Below are 21863 nucleotides of genomic sequence, written 5' to 3'. Positions count from 1 at the left end.
GAGATACCAGTACAACTTTTGTCTGCAGCGTTATTAGTCTTTTTGTGAAATGTTATGTCTTCATTGAACATTAACATCATTCATCTTTAATAAGTCTATGAATAAAAGAAAATGTGAAAGCACAAAACATGGAACATGAAAGAGGTTTATTTTATCTAGTATGGCACAAAACAATGTCAAACCAAACTCCATTTAAAAATCTGCTAAATTAATTCTGCCATGATATCAGATAAGTTACACTGCATAACATGTGGCACGCGCAAAAGTGATACATTTGTAATACTTTTGCAAATTTTTTATTTTACTTTTTGCCAAATGGTACCCAGGTGCTAATCACCCTTCAATGAATGCATGACGTCAATGGATGAATGCCCGATACTCCCAGATGAATGATCAGAGTCTTGGTTGAATTTGAATGAATTTACAAATGAAGTACAATATTTCCATGACCATTCAACTTAATTGAATGGGCTATTATTGAAACATAATACAAACAATATGGCCTACTTGACAATTCAACATATGTATCACATTTCACCATTTTTCAAAAGGAGATTCAGCATTCTTGTTTAGGCTAATTCATCAAATGTAAATCTAAAATGAAAATCTAAATAATTATTCACAAAATGAAATCACCAATTCAACAAACATATTACACCATTACTTTTTATATTAGAAGTGGAAAAACTAAATCGCATCTCTCTTTGAAATTCCTCTGTTTATTTTTCTGAAGAGTACGATTCTACAAATGTATTTGGCTAAATAATTCTTCACAAAAAGAAATACCAACATAAGAGGTACTCATCACTCTCCTGTTGCGGTGTTCTACAACCTCTTAGACATTGCTGCTATCAACACACACATGCTGTACAAACAATGTCTTAACAAGACAATCAGCAAAAGACATGCCATAATGGATCTTGCATGTGAGCTTCGTGAAAACTACATGAACACCAAGACAGCTAAAAGCAAGCCACCAAGGAGGCAGCATGTCCCACTCTTCCTAAGCCTCAGCAGTTCACACCAGACACAGTGTCAAGTCGGTAAGTGCACACGGAACAAGACAAGTGAGAACTGTGTGCAATGCAGCCGTTTTGTTTGCCGGTCTTGCTCACAACAACCCCCGAAGCTGTGTGCTGATTGTGGGATAGAAGTTTGAGCAAGATCTATAAATGCATGGGTTTTGTAGCCCACATCATCCAAAGAAATGACAAATAACTTTTCTGTATTTTATCAAATAGTAAATTTTGTTATTCATGTAGGCTTTTGAGTACCCGAGTGACCCTAGTAAATTTTGTTATTCATGTAGGCTTTTGAGTACCCGAGTGACCCTCTGGGGCTATATGCCCCTGGTAGGGTCTCCCAAGGCAAACAGGTCTTAGGCGACGGGTCAGACTAAGAGCGGTTCAAAACCCCTTAATGAAGAATGAAATTTTGAGTACCGTGACGTCGCCCGGTATGGCGCAGCCGGGGCCCCACCCCGGAGCCAGGCCCGGGGTTGGGGCTCGAATGCGAGCGCCTGGTGGCCGGGCCTTCCCCCATGGGGCCCGGCCGGGCTCAGCCCGAACGGGTGACGTGGGGCCGCCCTCCCGTGGGCTCACCACCCACAGGAGGGACCATAAGGGGCCGGTGCAAAGAGGATCGGGCAGCAGTCGAAGGCAGGGGCCTAGACAACCCGATCTCTGGACACGGAAACTGGCTCTAGAGACGTGGAATGTCACCTCGCTGGCGGGGAAGGAGCCTGAGTTAGTGCGTGAGGTTGAGAGGTTCCGATTAGAGGTAGTCGGGATCACCTCTACGCACGGCTTGGGCTCTGGAACCATACTCCTTGAGAGAGGATGGACTCTTCACCACTCTGGAGTTGCCCATGGTGAGAGGCGGCGGGCTGGTGTGGGTTTGCTCATAGCTCCCCAGATCTGCCGCCATGTGTTGGAGTTTACCCCGGTGAACGAGAGGGTCGTTTCCCTGCGCCTACGGGTCGGGGATAGGTCTCTCACTGTTGTTTGTGCCTACGGGCCGAACGGCAGTGCAGAGTACCCGACCTTCTTGGAGTCTCTGGGAGGGGTGCTGGAAAGTGCTCCGACTGGGGACTCTATTGTTCTACTGGGGGACTTCAACGCCCACGTGGGCAACGACAGTGACACCTGGAGGGGCGTGATTGGGAGGAACGGCCCCCCTGATCTGTACCCGAGTGGTGTTCAGTTATTGGACTTCTGTGCTAGTCACAGTTTGTCCATAACGAACACCATGTTCAAGCATAAGGGTGTCCATCAGTGCACGTGGCACCAGGACACCCTAGGCCGCAGGTCGATGATTGACTTTGTTGTCGTCTCATCTGACCTGCGGCCGTATGTCTTGGACACTCGGGTGAAGAGAGGGGCGGAGCTGTCAACTGATCACCACCTGGTGGTGAGTTGGATCCGATGGCGGGGGAGGAAGCTGGACAGACTCGGCAATCCCCGAACCCGGTGGTGGACACCGGAAGTAAGGGATGCCGTCAAGCTGAAGAAGGAGTCCTATCAGGCCTGGTTGGCTTGTGGGACTCCTGAGGCAGCTGACGGGTACCGACAGGCCAAGCGGACTGCAGCCCGGGTGGTTGTGGAGGCAAAAACTCGGGCCTGGGAGGAGTTCGGTGAGGCCATGGAGAAGGACTATCGGCTGGCCTCGAAGAGATTCTGGCAAACCATCCGGCGCCTCAGGAGAGGGAAACAGTGCCCTACCAACGCTGTTTACAGTGGAGGTGGGCAGCTGTTGACCTCAACTGAGGATGTCGTTGGGCGGTGGAAGGAGTACTTCGAGGATCTCCTCAATCCCGCTGACATGACTTCCATTGAGGAAGCAGAGGATGAGGGCTCAGAGGTGGACTCGTCCATCACCCGGGCTGAAGTCCCTGAGGTGGTCAAGAAACTCCTCTGTGGCAAGGCACCGGGGGTGGATGAGATCCGCCCTGAGTACCTCAAGTCTCTGGATGTTGTGGGGCTGTCTTGGTTGACACGCCTCTGCAACATCGCGTGGCGGTCGGGGACAGTGCCTCTGGGATGGCAGACCGGGGTGGTGGTCCCTCTTTTTAAGAAGGGGGACCGGAGGGTGTGTTCCAACTATAGGGGGATCACACTTCTCAGCCTGCCCGGGAAAGTCTATGCCAGGGTTCTGGAGAGGAGAATACGGCCGATAGTAGAACCTCGGATTCAGGAGGAACAGTGTGGTTTTCGTCCGGGCCGTGGAACACTGGACCAGCTCTATACCCTCTACGGGGTGTTGGAGGGTTCATGGGAGTTTGCCCAACCAATCCACATGTGTTTTGTGGATTTAGAGAAGGCATTCGACTGTGTACCTCGCGGCATCTTGTGGAGGGTGCTTGGGGAATATGGGGTCCTGGGTCCTTTGCTAAGGGCTGTCAGGTCCCTATACAACCGAAGCAGGAGCTTGGTCTGCATTGCCGGCAGTAAGTCAGACTTGTTCCCAGTGCATGTTGGACTCCGGCAGGGCTGCCCTTTGTCACCGGTTCTGTTTGTAATTTTTATGGACAGAATTTCTAGGCGCAGCCAGGGGCCGGAGGGTGTCAGGTTTGGGGACCACACGATTTCGTCTCTGCTCTTTGCGGATGATGTTGTCGTGTTGGCCCCTTCTAACCAGGACCTTCAGCATGCACTGGGACGGTTTGCAGCCGAGTGTGAAGCGGTGGGGATGAAAATCAGTACCTCCAAATCCGAGGCCATGGTCCTCAGTCGGAAAAGGGTGGCTTGCCCACTTCAGGTTGGTGGAGAGTGCCTGCCTCAAGTGGAGGAGTTTAAGTATCTAGGGGTCTTGTTCACGAGTGAGGGAAGGATGGAACGGGAGATTGACAGACGGATCGGTGCAGCTTCTGCAGTAATGCAGTCGATGTATCGGTCTGTCGTGGTGAAGAAAGAGCTGAGCCGCAAGGCGAAGCTCTCGATTTACCAGTCAATCTACGTTCCTACTCTCACCTATGGTCATGAGCTTTGGGTCATGACCGAAAGGACAAGATCCCGGATACAGGCGGCCGAAATGAGTTTTCTCCGCAGGGTGGCTGGGCGATCCCTTAGAGATAGGGTGAGAAGCTCGGTCACCCGGGAGGAGCTCAGAGTAGAGCCACTGCTCCTCCACATCGAGAGGGGTCAGCTGAGGTGGCTTGGGCATCTTTTTCGGATGCCTCCGGAACGCCTTCCTGGGAAGGTGTTCCGGTCCCGTCCCACCGGGAGGAGACCCCGGGGAAGACCTAGGACACGCTGGAGGGACTATGTCTCCCGGCTGGCCTGGGAACGCCTCGGTGTCCCCCCGGAAGAGCTAGAGGAAGTGTCTGGGGAGAGGGAAGTCTGGGCATCCCTGCTTAGACTGCTGCCCCCGCGACCCGGCCCCGGATAAGCGGAAGAAGATGGATGGATGGATGTAGGCTACTGTAAATCATCCTTTGATCATCCTATTACTCTGCTAATTGAATTTACAAATATAATTAATTGAATAATACACTGCAATGTTTTTACTTGAAGAGAAGGCTGTGGAGGTTATAAGCTGTATTAATGAGGATCTGGTGTGCTATCATGGGAGGCACTGTGACAGCGTAGGGTACTCTAAATCATCCTTTCCTTTATTTATCAATCATATCGTGTTTATCTAACAACCGTGCTTTAGAACTATGTACGGCTATTCATGTGTATATTCTATGATCGTCGCAAACTGGTCGATAATGTCTCTTATTTTACCAAAATTAGATCTAAATGACAACTAAATTCTAATGGATTAATAATTTTTATTTCAAATTCATTAGCCATTTAAGTAAGCAAGCAAGCAAGCAAATTTATTTATATAGCACAATTCATACATCAAAGCAATTCAATGTGCTTTACAAAAAAAAATATATGAAAACAATAACATGAAAACAAATACTCATGTGAAAACATCAAAGCAAATGATAAGTACAATAAGAAAACATATGAAGATTAAAAGTGGGAAGCTATAAGGCTAACGATTAAAAGTGAGAAGCTATAAGGCTAAACAGTGTGGTTAAGTTTAAGTTCTCAGTTATAGGTACGTGAGAAGAGAAGTGTTTTTAACCAGGATTTAAAAATGGATACGTTTGGGGCACGTCTAAGATCTTCTGGTAGTTTATTCCAAGTGCTAAACGCAGCTTCTCCATGTTTAGTTTGGACTCTGGGCTCTACTAGCTGACCTGTGTTCATGGATCTAAGAGCCCTGCTCGGTTTATATTCTGCAAACATATCAGAAATATATTCGGGTCCTAAACCATTCAGAGATTTAGAAACTAAAAGCACCACTTTCAAATCTACACTTTTAAGCCAATGAAAAGATTGAAGAACCGGAGTGATGTGCTCTGTTCTCTTGGTCCTGGTTAACATTCTAGCAGCAGCATTCTGAATGAGCTGCAGTTGAGTCCAGTTAAGAGGCCATCACAGTAGTCAACCCTACTAGAGATGAAAGCATGGATGAGCTTCTCTTGGTCTTTTTTAAGACACCAAGCCTTTGATTCTGGCTATATTTTTTAGATGATAGAATGCTGTTTTGGTGACCTCTTTGATATGACTGTTAAATGTGAGGTCTGAGTCAATAAAAACACCAAGACTACGCACCTGATCCCTGGTTTTAAGGGCCCGAGAGTCCAGGTCTTTACTAATACTTGTTCTTTTATTTTGGTTGCCAAACACAATAATCTTTTTATCTTGGTTTATTTGTAGGTGATTTTGGTTCATCGAGGTATTTAAAACAAACAAATTCTGTAATTCATTTTTTTTTGGACTATTTTATATCGTTTGCTGATGACCCTGTAGAAGAACTGATGCTCTGGCTGGAAGGTGAGGCTGTGGAGGAAAATGTGTATGCTAATAGGGCCGATTCGTATGCTAATGTTCAGCTCTGGCTGTTAATGGTTGTCTGAAAGGCTTGGCAGTTCTAGTGTTAAGCACTTAAAACAAAAACATGATCATGTGTAGGACAAAGTGTCCAATAACCATTTCTAATAGAATAGCAGACGAGCAGGGCTAAAAAGGAAAACAGCTGTATAGAGCATTCAAAATAGAAAAACACAGATACCAAAACATAACATCTTGTTTTAAGGCCAGTCTGTGGTGGTTGTGTTACCAAGACTGAGTAATGTGAGTAAAACAATGTGGTGGCATACATCAGAACTGGCATTAATACAAAAAGGGCAAGTGTTTCAAAAGTCCTTTTCCAAAAACAACCAAATATGTAAATACATATGTAAGCACCAACATCACAGACTCCAAGACTCCAATCCTGTTACAATGGAGCAACAGTGTTACCAAACTCGCAGCAGGATATTATGTCGCCAGAAAAAAATAATACCTCCAAAATGAAAGCGCCCACTGGGTGCACCGCAATAATCCCTGTAAAAGTATCCAAAGCCATCCAAATGCTATTTTTATTCTTAACCCTTTGGCGCGTATGATCACACCGGTGTGATCAATCTAGGGTGGTCCCTGAAGCGTACGATCACACCGGTCTGATTAGAACGTCATGTTTAGAACGCACCATTAGCATGCCTAGCTACAAGTAACGTAACAATGGCTGGTCAGACCGCGCTGTTATTTACTCACATTTAGCTCAAACAGTGTTTATAACTTTTATATCCTGATTGTAATTTTTTCAAGACCATACTATGATATTAACCAGGTAGAAAGCATTCAAATCGGGACAAGAAGTGTTACTTACGTACCAACAGACAGCCAACACTAATACACAAAAACAAATTATATTAGGGACTACTACCGATCAAAACCATTGCAAAAACTTTCTAGAAGTTACGTTACCCGTTGTATGCATTTTATATAGTTTATTCATTTTCACTGCACTGAATTACTAGTCATGATTTGTTAGCTAGCAGGCAGCTGACGTTTGCTAGCGGTTAGCTGACGTTTTCTAGCTAGCTACAGTTATAAATCAACCAACTTTTGCAGCTCTTAGAATTTGAGTCAACGAGAGAAGCTTGCAATGCAATGCATGTAGTGTTCCTTACCTAGCAAGGTGACTGTTCAAATGCTGGCGTGAGTTCAAATGCTGGAGAGTACTGAAGTCACGTGCAAAAAAACTCCAGCTGGGGGGTCGGTAAAGAATATTTGAAACTCACGTGTGAAAAGGTTAAGTAAATAAAATGGGCAATTTGTGAAAAATGAAAACATGCCCTTGGTGACAGTCCAGTAACATCACAAGGACTCATACAGTTTGCAATGCAGAGACCATTGCGCAATCGTGCTGCATCATCCATCGTGCTGCCAGAATAACAACAAACTGACTGCCACGAAACACCTAAAATGTACAGCCTCACGCATTACCAAAGTGCCGTCATACCATTGATGGGCATCCTCATGGGAGTCAAAAACGGTGTCTTCTGCCCCGAATGTTCAACGTGGAGGCTCATGGGGAAATGGAGAGAAAACATCACTCCTTTCTCATGAAGTAGACATTTCACTGAGAGGAATTTACCACTCTTCATGGCAACACCTGACCTAAAGTCCAGGAATACCATCACCTTCCTGCTGCGGTAAACAAGCTCCACTCTCCCCTTCTGCAGCAACACTGTTTCTCTTTCACGGAAGAAGTGGAACAAGGTTATGAAGACGTGTGGTTTAGACCCATCACCCCCGCCTGCTGGAAGTCTGTCATTGTAATGGGCCCGGTCTAATTTTGGAGGCATTTGGAAAATATATGGGAGGATCGCTGCGATGAAACAAGATAGAAATCCAACCGGGTTGCTCCCCTCAGAACCCAAGCCGACCCCCTGGAGATTGCGATGTCTGGAACGGCATTGGAGGTTGTCAGTCTTCTCTGCTTTTCTTTGTCCAAACGGGTGACTGCCTGCTCCAGGACTACAATCCGGTCCCTGTAGTCAGATAGGTCGTGCTTGAATCCTTCAAAACGGCAAGCATGTTTGTCAGCAGCTGCCCGTACCCAATCCACAGCTGCAGAAAAGGGGGCCTGTTGTGGAAATTTCTCTTACCAATGTATTCTCACTGATTAAAGGACTGAGAGCCCCTTATTCAAATTAGAAAAAGAATGTGGGGGATCTGGTATTTGCCTAGGGGGCATCATTGACTGGTATCAACAGATTAAATGGTTACTCTTTATCTGCACATCTGTATAACTCATCAGGGCATCTATTGTCTGTCAAGATGCTGTAAGAGCTCTTTAGAGTTTAATAGGTGACCCATGTGGGGGTGGACAGCTTTCCCCTTGTGTGAAGCCTTGGTAGTAACAGAACAAAGGGAATGTGTTTTATTGACATAGGACAGCTGGGCAGCAACTTACCACACCCCTTTCTAACTGTAATAAATACTGACTATTCATGTATTAAGTTAGAGACTCCTCGGATGATTATGTTTGTAAGCGTTTGACGCGTCTCTCTTATTTGCAAATAATTAATAAAACTGTTACATTGTGCCAAGAGAATTTCGTCTCTGTTCTTACTCCTTTAAGAGTGTCGATCAATGGAATTACCATCACAGGCCAGAACTACGTCAATAACCGTTTTCATGTGGGCCATGAGAGGAGCTGTAATATCCACAATTAAATCATCTCGGAAGACTTTCATATGGGACTGAAGATGGGACCTTAAAAAATATCCAAGTCTCAGTCTGTTTTCCCTGTTATAATGAAGTTTGAAAATATAGTGAAAGCAATAGAGGTCCCAGGACCGAGTCCTGAGGAACACCAAAACTTACGTTGGATTTGTCAGAGGACAGGCCATTCACACATGCAAACTAATGCCTTTCTGAAAAATAGGATCTAAACCAGGCAAGAATGTGTTCGCGTAGCCCAACATGTTTCCAATATCTCCAAAAGATGAGAGTGATCAATGGTTTTGAAAGCAGCAGGTCAGGAAGCAATATTTGTCTTAACTGCTAATTTTTATTTATTTCTGCCACTTTTGATGCATTTGGTGGATGGGAGCCATTTATTATATTCAACAAAAAGTTATGTTCGGAAATATTTGGACACTGACACACATTTCATAATTTTGTCTCTGTATGCCACCACAATGGATTGGAAATGAAACAATCGAAATGCAAATTAAGTGCAGTTTTAATTCAAGGGGTTGAACAAAAATGTTGTTTGAAACGTTTACGAATTGCAACCATTTTATTTCAGGTGCTCAAATGTAATTGGACAAATTAACACAATCATAAATAAAATGTTTTTAATACTTCGAGAATCGTTTGCAGGCAATGACTGTTTGAAATCTGTAACTCATGGATATCACCAAACCCTGAGTTTCGTCTTTTGTGTTGCTTTTCCAGGCCTTTACTGCAGCTGTCTTGTTGTTTGTTCGTGGGGTTTCTGCCTTAAGTTTTGTCTTCAGCAAGTGAAGTGCATGCTTGATCGGGTTGAGATTAGGTGATTGACTCAGGCATTGCAGAATATTCCACTTCTTTGCCTTAAAACACTTGGGTTATTTTCGCAGTATGTTTTAGGTCATTATCCATCTGTATAATAAAGCATCATCCAATCAACTTTGATGAGTCTGAGCAGACAATATATACCTATACACTTGAGAATTAATCTGGTTGCTTCTGAGTTCTGTCACATCATCAATAAACACTAGTGACCCAGTGCCATTGAAAGCCATGCATGCCCATGCCATCCCGCTGCCTCCACTGTGTTTTCAGATGATGTGCTATGCTTTGGTCATAAGCCATTCCAAGCTTTCTCTATACTTTTTTCATTCCATTATTCTGGTACAGGTTTCATCTGTCCAAAGAATACTGTTCCAGAACTGGGTTGGCTTTTTAGATGTTTTTTGGTTTATCTTGCCTTTCTATTCTTGAGGCTTATGAATGGTTTGCACCTTGTGTAGAACCTTCTGTATTTGCTCTCTTTATGGTAGAAATGGATAATGATATGCATATTTCCTTGAGAGTGATCATCTCTTGGCTGGATGATGTGAAGGGGTTTTTCTTTACTTTCGTCTTCCATAGACATTCAGGCCCTTTTGTGTCACAGAGCTTAAAACTGTTAATTATGCCACTCTTAATGTTCCTGCTATCTCTCTGATGGATTTTTTTTACAGCCTAAGGATGGCCTGCTTCATTTGCATTGAGAGCACCTTTGAACGCATGTTGTGGGTTCACAGCAACAGTTTCCAAATGCGAATGCCACACCTGGAATCAACTCCAGACCTTTTTACCTGCTGAATTCATGAAGAAATAACAAAGGAATTGCTCACACCTGTCCATGAAATAGCTTTTGAGTAAATTACTTTTGGTCCTTTGAAAAAGAGGGGGCTACATTCATTCCTAAACCCTTCCTCCAATGTAAATGTGAATACCCTCAGATTAATGCTGAGTGACTGCAATTTAAGCCCATATTCATAATTTAACTAACTTGTATATATTTTGGTGAACAGCCAAAATAACAAAACAAAAACAAAACACCAGAGCAGGTTCACACTGAGCACATGTGAAAGACATGAGTCTGGAGATGATGGGGTGAACATTATACTGCCTGCCACATCCAGCATGACCAGTTTTGCAGTGCACGACAATGCCTGGCCCCATGTGGCCAGTGTGAATTTCAAGGTTTATTTGTCAAATTCACCGAACAACACAGCGTCATCCTGCACAATCGATTTCTTGTGACATGGCACCTACGTAGTGAGAGTTAAGAAGAATATATATGCAAAAATATAGCCCGACAAAAGATAATAGTAGCAGTTTAAAAAGGGTACTGTTAACTAGCAGCAATATTGGTAGTAGTATTGAATATTATAGATATGGCAAGTATGGAAGTAATACACAACATTTTTGAATCATCAATTTTTGAAAGAGTAGGATGGGGAGTATGAACTGTATGGTAGAAGTATTGAGTATGACAGATACATATGAGTATAATGTGCTTATGAATGGTATATGCAAAGGATTATTCTAATGCCCATTAAAAGTACTTGAAGACAAGAGTATCTGGGAAGTTGTGTCATCAGTATGATCATAGATCATATGGCATGAGGGCAAAATAAAATGTTGAGTCTGGACGTGCCTGCCCCGATGCTCCGGTATTATCTACCAGATGGCAGCAATGTGAGCAGACCATAGCCTGGGTGGCTATGATGAACACACTGAGAAACTTGAATTCGGAGACTCTCTCTACTACTCAATCGATGTGTATGGGGGCATGACCTCCTGGCATTTTATGAAGTCCACGATTATCTCTTTAGTCTTGCAGATGTTGAGAGAGAGGTTGTTGTACTGGCACCATGTAGCCAGGTTCTTTATCTCCTCTCTGTAAGTGGTCTCATCATTGTTGGAGATGAGACTCAGGATGGTAGTATCGTCCGTGAATTTGAGAATGATTTTGGAGCTGTGTTTGGCCACGCAGTCATGCATGAACAGAGAGTACAGGAGGGGACTGAGTATGCAGCCCTGGGGCCTCCAGTGCTCAAAGTCAGTGAAAATGAGGTGAGGATGGCCATTCTCATCACTTGGGGTCTGCCTGTTGTCCAGGATCCAACTGCAGAGGGAGGTGTTTGGTCCCAGGGTCTTGAGCTTAGGAACAAGCTTGGCAGGCACAGTAGTGTTGTATGCAGAGCCGTAGTCCACAAACAGCATCCTCACGTATGTGTTGACTTTTTCCATTGCATCGTCCGTAGATCTATTGGGGCAGTATGTAAATTGAAAGGGGTCCAAGGTGTCTCTTACTGAATGTCTCTTACTGAGGTTGCATTGCAACTATTTCTGATGGATTTTTTAAGTATGCGTCCTGCATGCTTTTTGGGGTAATATGGACAACAACCCCTTGTGCAGTAAAAAGAGGAGGTGTTTCCACTCTTGTCTCGTCTTTTCACTAGCCGAAAAAGCCAGTTATGGTCACCTATATGGATAGTTATTGTATCAATGCCATTCACGAATGAAAGAAAAACAAACGTTGTTGTGCCATGACATGAAATAGCTTTGGCAGTGTAAAGTTTGTCTTCAGTCTTGCTAGCAATTGCTAAATTCTTCAAAACAAATTATGCATTAGGATCTGCTCAGGATAGACAACTTGCTGGGTTTAAGCTTCAGTAGCTACATTATATAGTAAGCCTAAAATACAACTGTTTATGGTTATATTGCGACTATATCTGGTGGATTTGCGTACTTCACAACCCCTTGCGCAGTAAAAGAAGATGGGTTTCCACAATTATTTTCACAAATGAAAAAAAAAGTTTGTCTTTGTGCCATGACATAGCTTTGGCAGTGTAAAGTTAATCTTCAGTCTCTAGCAATTGCTAAATTACTATTAATTACTATTAACTAATGACTATTCCAAGTAATAAGTAGATACTAGTAGCCTATTACTGGCTAATAAGCTGTTAAAATGGCCAGAGGCAAAAGCCATACAGTTCATAAATGCGGTGGTGGAAGTAAACTTAGTAAGAAATGTTAGTCAGTTTAACACTGCTTAATGGTGTCAGGCTAAATATTCAAACTTGGTGTGATGTTAATGCGTGACAAAATGATCTAATGTCGATGCAATTTTATTGCGACAAGGTAGTATGTCCCAATCGGTTTAACGTGTTGAATGTAGTGTTTTTAACCTAGCTGTTATACCTGTTGTTGGTTTAAATGTTAACTAATGTAGGGCATTGTTTCGAGAACTGTGGACTAATTGGTTGAGAACAACAACATTAATTCATTCTAGTCGCGGGCCGGCCAAACTAGGCTTTCCTTGTTCATTTTCTTGTTAAGTATTTCTCCTAAATCAGCAAGTTGGAAGAAACTTTTAGCCTTAAGACATTCTGTGAATACAGCCCCTGAGCTGTGGCTAAAGAAATAAAATAAAAACGTGAAAATGGAATGTAGATGTCTTCTGTTCAGAAGAGAAGAAATAACAAGAAATTAAAAAAATATCACTAATATGAACTCTTGAAAAATTTATTTGTTTAAATTGTAAAGCAGCATCAGCATGAGAACACTGATAAACCTGATAACTGATAAATGTTACAATGAAAACATCAGCAGCATGGCAGCGTCAAATGAGGGCAGACCGTGATGATGACGATATGTGAAGATATGTAAAAGTCCAAATTTGTTTGTTCTTTATTAATTGTTCCTCATTAAGTCACACTGTGACAATCTATTGCTACTTCTGAGATGAATATCTAACTACATTTTAATAGCCATTCATGCTAGTATGCAGGTTAACCTCTTTTTCATTGCTATGTGTGGTGGTTAGGTTTGAAAAGGACTGTAAAAAATGCATTTCAAACCTTGCATGTGAAGCCAGAAAATGTCCAGTTATTTTGGCGGGCATCCATGGGAATAAAGTAAGCATATTCTGTACACAGATGCTGCAATTTAGTTGTATATTCAATACATTTTCTCTGTTTTCATATGTAGGACTATAAGCCAGATGAAGACCCAGCCATCTTCCATTCTGAGAAAACAGGAAGAGGACCCTTAGGACCTGGATGGAAGGCATGTTTGAAATCACACTTATTGTAATTTTTTTATTTGCTCTATTAAACTATGCACTTTTTCTATCATAAAGGCAATATAATAACCTAGTTTTTAAATAGAGTAATTTACATGTTAAGCCTGGTTGTCCTTTATCCCTGTCTCAGACTGGATCTCACTGTCTACACAGATCTCACTGTCTATTTACTCTCTCTTTTACCATGTAGAAGGAGCTCCACAACAGTAATTGTCCCTATATGACTGCATATAAGCTTGTAACTGTGCATTTCCGCTGGTGGGGGCTGCAGGGACGAATGGAGAACTTTATTCATAAGGTGAGAGCTTAGAAGAGCTTCTATTGTCATTATAGAAGACCAAATACTCTGGTAATGTGCTTCTTATACTCATCCAGGCCACATCTAAGTTAGACTGGATGTCATTTACATTTTTTAAAGATAAAATCATATTTATTGTGCTAGTTGAATGTTTTAAAACAAACAGGATGGCCATTATTTAATAAGAAAATGTGTGCATAAATTTGTCAACCCCTTCATTTAATAGCTTGTCAAAGTATATTTTATTGTCAAATGCACAAAATAACAGTGTTATTCTTATGACATGACACACGATATCTACGCAGTAAGAAATAAGTAAAATATAAAGCTAAACAATTGAAATAGAAAAAATATAAATGACAATGTAAACTAGCTGCAATCCCAAAGAGTGGAGAAAAGGGGTATATGTACAACATGAAAGAAATATTAAATATTATAAATATTAATGTAAGTGTAATAGTGCCTATGACTGGTACATTAAAATATGCTAATGCATATTGAATATGCAAATGTGTCAGAATTCTAAACTTACAATCAGAAAACTATTTAGAGACTATTTACCGGTTTTTTAACCCCATTTTCTGACTTAATCTGCCGAAAGCACACGCCACTTGGCGTTGGTAACCAGGCAGCCGCTAATGGTACCCAGGTGTTAATCATTGAATGAATGTCAGTTGAATAATGAGCGATACTCCCAGATAGAATATCAGAGACTTGATTGAATTTGACTTACAAATGAAATGCAAATGAAAGGGGTCGGTGCGTAGAGGATCGGGCGGCACTCGAAGGTGGGGGCCTCGACAACCCGATCCTTGGACACGGAAACTAGTTCTAGGGACGTGGAACGTCACCTCGCTGGCGGGGAAGGAGCCTGAGATTGTGCGTGAGTTTGAGAGGTTCCGACTAGAGATAGTCAGGATCACCTCTACGCACGTCTTGGGCTCTGGAACCACACTCCTTGAGAGAGGATGGCCTCTTCACCACTCTGGAGTTGCCCATGGTGAGAGGCGGCGGGCTGGTGTGGGTTTGCTTATAGCCCCCCAGCTCTGCCGCCTGGTTTTGGAGTTTACCCGGTGAACGAGAGGGTCGTTTCCCTGCGCCTACGGGTCAGGGATAGGTCTCTCACTGTTGTTTGTGCCTACGGGCCGAACGGCAGTGCAGAGTACCCAACCTTCTTGGAGTCTCTGGGAAGGGTGCTGGAAAGTGCTCCGACTGGGGCACGCCCACGTGGGCAACGACAGTGACACCTGGAGGGCCGTGATTGGGAGGAACGGCCCCTCTGATCTGAACCCGAGCGGTGTTCAGTTATTGGACTTCTGTGCTAGTCACAGTTTGTCCATAAAACTGTGACTAGGCTATAATAAAACTGTGACTGGGCTATAAGCAAACCCACACCAGCCCGCCGCCTCTCACCATGGGAAACTCCAGAGTGGTGAAGAATCCATCCTGTCTCAAGGAGTGTGGTTCCAGAGCCCAAGCCGTGGAAGCTGGACAGACTCGGCAGACCCAAGCGTACTGTAAGGGTCTGCTGGGAACGTCTGGCCGAGTCTCCTGTCAGAGAGATCTTTAACTCCCACCTCCGGCAGAGCTTCGACTGGATCCCGAGGGAGGCTGGAGATATTGAGTCCGATAGTAGAACCTCGGCTTCAGGAGGAACAGTGTGGTTTTCGTCCGGGCCGTGGAACACTGGACCAGCTCTATACCCTCTACAGGGTGCTGGAGGGTTCATGGGAGTTTGCCCAACCAATCCACATGTGTTTTATGGCATTTGACTGTGTCCCTCGCGGCATCCTGTGGAGGGTGCTTCGGGAGTATGGGGTCATGGGTCCTCTGCTAAGGGCTGTCAGGTCCCTGTACGACCGAAGCAGGAGCTTGGTCCGCATTGCCGGCAGTAAGTCAGACTTGTTCCCAGTGCATGTTGGACTCGGAGGGGCCGGAGGGTGTCAGGTTTGGGGACCACACAATTTCGTCTCTGCTCTTTGCGGATGATGTTGTCGTGTTGGCCCCTTCAAACCAGGACCTTCAGCATGCACTAGGACGGTTTGCAGCCGAGTGTGAAGCGGTGGGGATGAAAATCAGTACCTCCAAATCCGAGGCCATGGTCCTCAGTCGGAAAAGGGTGGCTTGCCCACTTCAGGTTGGTGGAGAGTTCCTGCCTCAAGTGGAGGAGTTTAAGTATCTAGGGGTCTTGTTCACGAGTGAGGGAAGGATGGAACGGGAGATTGACAGACGGATCGGTGAAGCTTCTGCAGTAATGCGGTCGATTTATCGGTCTGTCGTGGTGAAGAAAGAGCTGAGCTGTAAGGCGAAGCTCTCGATTTACCGGCCAATCTACGTCCCTACTCTCACCTATGGTCATGAGATTTGGGTCATGACCGAAATGACAAAATCCCGGATACAGGCGGCCGAAATGAGCTTTCTCTGCAGGGTGGCTGGGCGATCCCTTAGAGATAGGGTGAGAAGCTCGGTCACCTGGGAGGAGCTCAGAGTAGAGCCGCTGCTCCTCCACATCGAGAGGGGTCAGCTGAGGTGGCTTGGGCATCTGTTCCGGATGCCTCCTGGACGCCTTCCCGGGAAGGTGTTCCGGGCCGGTCCCATCGGGAGGAAACCCCGGGGAAGACCTAGTCCCTCCAGCATGTCCTATGTCTCCCGGCTGGCCTGGGAACGCCTCAGTGTCCCCCCGGAAGAGCTAGAGGAAGTGTCTAGGGAGAGGGAAGTCTGGGCATCCCTGCTTAGACTGCTGCCACCGCGACCCGGCCCCGGATAAGCGGAAGAAGATGGATGGATGAATGCAAATTAAATGTAACTTACAAAATTAATTTCCTTGCCCAATCAATGAATTAGGCTATTATTGAAACAGAATACAAACGATATAGGCATACTCTACATACTTTTGAATTCACCAAACGGATCACAGGGTACTGTTTTTCAGTAAATTCAGTTAATAAAAAATCTAACATCCTATCATGTTCTATAAATTTACATTGATTATTTTACTTTGGATTCAGCTCCTTCTGTAGCCTAATTCATCAAATGTATTATGCTAAATAATTATTAGCGAAACGAAATACAAACAGTATTCTTGACTATTCAATTAATTGTTATTGAAACATAAGGCAAACTATATCCTGAACAATTCAACAAATATATTACATGTTACAGTTTTTCATTAGGAGAGAAACAATATATCAAACATAGCCTGTCATCTAGGAATTTTGCTGATGATTCAGAAGATTCAGCTTTGTATGTAATTTATCAAATGTATTGCACTCAACAATTATTAGGGGGAATTAAATACAAACAATATTTTTTACTGTTCAATAATTAATTGTTAATGAAACAATAAAAATGTAATCCTCAACAATTCAACAAATGTCTTACGCATTACTGTGTTTCATTAGGAAAGAAAAAAAACATCAAGCATCTTATCATCTGTCTATGAATTTTCTTTGCTTATTTTACTGAAGATTCAGCTTCTTATTTATGTCGAATTCATCAAAGCTCTGAAGCTGTGTGCTGACTTTGGGCCAGAAAGATAACGTTTGAACATACGAGTCTCATTCAATGTGTGGGTTATAATATCCCCCATCAAATCGACAAATACATTTTAATGTAGGCTACTGTAAATCATTGATTTCATGAATATGAATGATGTCAATGGATGAATGGGCGATAAGGAGACAACATAACTGTTCCCAACAAAAGCTTGATGCAGTTTTATCCATTACATGGCCAACATAACCAACAAGTTTGGGATAAAATTTTGGTTACCTGCTGACGTCGCCACAAAGTACATGCTCAATGGCTCGCCATACCTGGTGAAGGATGAAACCATGCCAGCGGGTGAGCGAATCAATTTTATTTCAATGAATAGGCTGTAGTCTATGTGTTATTCATCCTTTGACATTCATTGTGTTTATCAAGCTACCGTGCTTTAGGCCTATGTATGGCTATTCATGCGTAATCCTTTGATCTTCACAAACTGGTCGATGATGTCTCTTATTTCACCTTATACAAACTAATTTCTAATGGATTTATCTTTGAATAATTGGAGTGTTGTGTAACTGTCATTTTGTACATTTGTACTAAATTTCAGAAACCAAACTGTCAGAAACTGACTCCATGAGGGTGGCATGAGGGCCTGACGTCCTCTAGTGGGACCTGTGCTCACAGCCCAGCACCTTGCAGCTTGATTGGCATTCACCAGAGAAAACCAAAATTGGCAGGTCCGCCTTTGGTGCCTCATTCTCTTCACAAATGAGAGCAGATTCGCACTGAGCATGTGACAGACATGAAAGAGTCTGGAGATAACTGGGTGAACATTATGCTGCCTGCCACATATTCCAGCATGACCAGTTTGGCGGTGGGTCAGTGATTGTCTGGTTAGGCACATCCTTGGAGGTTCGCACAGAACTCCACGTTCTAGCCAACGGATTTAATCCTCAGACCCAGGGGTGTAGGTTTTATTTCAAATGTGAGGGGGACAAACCTTTTTTTACAAATGCCGATGGTGTGATGGTCATATAGGTGTGATGGGCGGGTGTCCACATACTTTTGGCCATATGGTGTCCACTGGTGGATAAAACATCTTTAATTCTCCTTGAATAAACATGAATAATACTGCCTTCATCCATTTCATTTGCTATTACGTAGTTAAGATATTGTCTGGGATGTGTGCTCTTAGTGAGGAGTACACAGACCTCTGTATTTCAATGTGTGTGGGTGATATAATATGATCTACATTATCCACATTCTGCCAGTAATGTACAGTGGGGAGAGCAAGTATTTGATACACTGCCAATTTTGCAAGTTTTCCTACTTGCATGTTAAGACAGAATCTTAAACAAAAATCCAGAAAATCACATTGAATGATTTTTAAATAATTAATTTGCATTTTGTTGCATGACATAAGTATTTGATCACCTACCAAACAGTAAGAATTCCGGCTCTCACAGACCTGTTCGTTTTTTTTTAAGAAGCCCTCCTGTTCTCCACTCATTACCTGTATTAACTGAACCTGTTTGAACTCATTACCTGTATAATAGACACCTGTCCACACACTCAATCAAACAGACTCCAACCTCTCCACAATGGCCAAGACCAGAGAGCTGTGTAAGGACATCAGTGATATAATTGTAGACCTGCACAAGGCTGGGATGTGCTACAGGACAATAGGCAAGCAGCTTGGTGAGAAGGCAACAACTGTTGGTGAAATTATTAGAAAATGGAAGAAGTTCAAGATGACGGTCAATCTCCCTCGGTCTGGGGCTCCATGCAAGATCTCACCTTGTGGGGCTTCAATGATCATGAGGAAGGTGAGGGATCGGCCCAGAACTACACGGCAGGACCTGGTGAATGACCTGAAGAGAGCTGGGACCACAGTCTCAAAGAAAACCATTAGTAACACACTACGCCGTCATGGATTAAAATCCTGTGGCGCGCAAGGTTTGCCAACCCTGTCTGAAGTTTGCCAATGACCATCTGGATGATCCAGAGGAGGAATGGGAGAAGGTCATGTGTGGTCTAAACTCCACTCGCCATGTTTGGAGGAAGAAGAAGGATGAGTACAACCCCAAGAACACCATCCCAACCATGAAGCATGGAGGTGGAAACATCATTCTTTGGGGATGCTTTTCTGCAAAGGGGACAGAACGACTGCACCATATTGAGGGGAGGATGGATGGGGCCATGTATTGCGAGATCTTGGCCAACAACCTCCTTCCCTCAGTAAGAGCATTGAAGATGGGTAGTGGCTGGGTCTTCCAGCATGACAACGACCCGAAACACACAGCCAGGGCAACTAAGGAGTGGCTCCGTAAGAAGCATCTCAAGGTCCTGTAATGGCCTAGCCAGTCTCCAAACCTAAACCCAATAGAAAATCTTTGGAGGGAGCTGAAAGTATTGCTCAGCGACAGCCCCGAAACCTGAAGGATCTGGAGAAGGTCTGTATGGAGGAGTGGGCCAAAATCCCTGCTGCAGTGTGTGCAAACCTGGTCAAGAACTACAGGAAACGTATGATCTCTGTAATTGCAAACAAAGGTTTCTGTACCAAATATTAAGTTCTGCTTTTCTGATGTATCAAATACTTATGTCATGCAACAAAATGCAAATTAATTACTTAAAAATCATAATGTGATTTTCTGGATTTTTGTTTTAGATTCCGTCACTCACATTTGAAGAGTACCTATGATAAAAATTACAGACTTCTACATGCTTTGTAAGTGGGAAAACCTGCAAAATCGGCAGTGTATCAAATACTTGTTCTCCCCACTGTACTTGAATTTCACATCCTCATCTCCCACGTCCACCACAACCCTCTGGCTTGATTACACTGGTTGACTCTACATACTTCTGGTTCTGCTAATAAATATGAACACTCATGATATGGCCTACACGTGATAACAAATAATCTTGGTTAAAATATCCAGTTATATAGACTACTTCTATGTATCAACATTTCACCTCAGCTCCACGGTTGGCATTTTCTCGCTGGATGTCTGATCCTGCTGTGACTGGGAACTCTGTCACAGTCACCATCTGATCCTGATAAAATGCAGTAATGAATATGAAACAAACAGCTTGATCTCGACTGATTCCTACAGATCCTGATGGCGATGTTTGATCTATAAGATCCACATTAGGTTGAAATGTCAAATGCAACTACCTGTGTGTAGGGAACTGCATTTAACGTTAGCTATCTTTTCAAGAGATGGACTATTAACCTAGTTAGTTAGCTGGCTATATCTTGTAATGTCTCATAGAGACAAAACATGCCTGTATATCTAATTTAAGTCTCTTGACTGGAGTCATCTCTGTGTTAGATTGTTTGCCAGCTAGTGAAGGAACCGTTAGCTAGCAAGCTGAAATTGGCGTAAGTAGGAACAGCCTGTGATTTCAATAGTTTACTTAGATTTTTGGTGTGATTTTGAATCCAGCCCTCAGTCGGTGGGTGATTTTGGTTTCCATTGACTGTTGTTACGTCATTTTGTTATCAATTAATTACACATTGTACAGTAAAGATTTTGATCTTTAATATATTTCCTTTATCACGACCTGATGTGTGATTTAATGTGTTCCCTTAATTTTTTTGAGTAGTGTTTAATTGCCATTGGAGTAAAGGATCTAACATTAAGTAGCCCCATTTTCAGATGCAGGGTGTTACACTTTTTTTCTGCATGACCGGAATGGAGAAAGGCATTATTTTAATAAGATTGCTGTGGTGAACACCACCTTTTTTAACTTTGCATGACCAAGGTCAAGTCAGTCTCAATGGAGAAAACTGTGCTAGCAAATCTTGATATGCTATCAACAGACTCCACTATGCTAGCAGGCTGGCTAACAGTCTGTCGCCAGATCGTCACCAGACCTGCATTCTATCTCATGGCGAGGCTACAGGGATGAGACTATTTACATCCAAATAGGAGGAAATGTTTAGGCATTACTGCTCTTTAATATGTAGCCTTTTCAAGGTACCAAAAGTAATTGCACAATTGACTCAAGCAGTTGATGTGGTATGCTTCAGATCATGAGCCATGCTGAGCCTTCTCCATACGTTTTTCTTCCCATCATTCTGGTGCAGGCTTATCTTAGTTTCATCTGTCCAAAGAATGCTGTTCCAGATCTGGACTAAAACAAAAATCCAGAAAATCACATTGTATGATTTTTAAGTAATTAATTAGAATTTTATTGCATGACATAAGTATTTGATACATCAGAAAAGCAGAACTTAATATTTGGTACAGAAACCTTTGTTTGCAATTACAGAGATCATACGTTTACCTCGACCCTAACTAGTTTCCTATTCCCTGCTGCTGAAAAACATCCCCACAGCATTATGCTGCCACCACCATGCTTCACTATACTTCAGGTTATTGGTCATATCACTGACTAAGGCTCAATGTCAAGTGTCATAGCAGTGGTGTATAAACTAATTTGTGTCTGATGAACACAACATAAGGACATTAACTGCCCTCAGACTGCCGGAGTAGAAACCTTTATAATGGTTTAGAAACTTCTGCTTGACAACTTAAATCTCTTTATTCATTAAAAACTTTTGAAACATTTGGTAATTTCATACTGTGAATAAAAGTGTTTACAAAATCTACAC

General features: G+C 43.1%; 1 protein-coding gene across 2 annotated transcripts in view; it reads left to right on the top strand.

The window, feature by feature from the left end:
• Positions 1–21863, top strand: part of pitpnbl (phosphatidylinositol transfer protein, beta, like) — a 90774-nt gene that overhangs the window by 55204 nt on the left and 13707 nt on the right. For both annotated transcript variants that reach the window (XM_010900998.4, XM_010900997.4), the window contains 2 exons: positions 13365–13442; positions 13649–13756. In XM_010900998.4, coding sequence (XP_010899300.1) covers positions 13365–13442; positions 13649–13756 — 186 coding nt within the window. The remainder of the gene's footprint in view (positions 1–13364; positions 13443–13648; positions 13757–21863) is intronic.

The sequence above is a fragment of the Esox lucius genome, chromosome 11, assembly GCF_011004845.1.
Source record: "Esox lucius isolate fEsoLuc1 chromosome 11, fEsoLuc1.pri, whole genome shotgun sequence".
NCBI lineage: Eukaryota > Metazoa > Chordata > Actinopteri > Esociformes > Esocidae > Esox > Esox lucius.
Note: the sequence above shows the minus strand (reverse complement) of the source record. Positions and strands in the feature narration are given on the sequence as shown.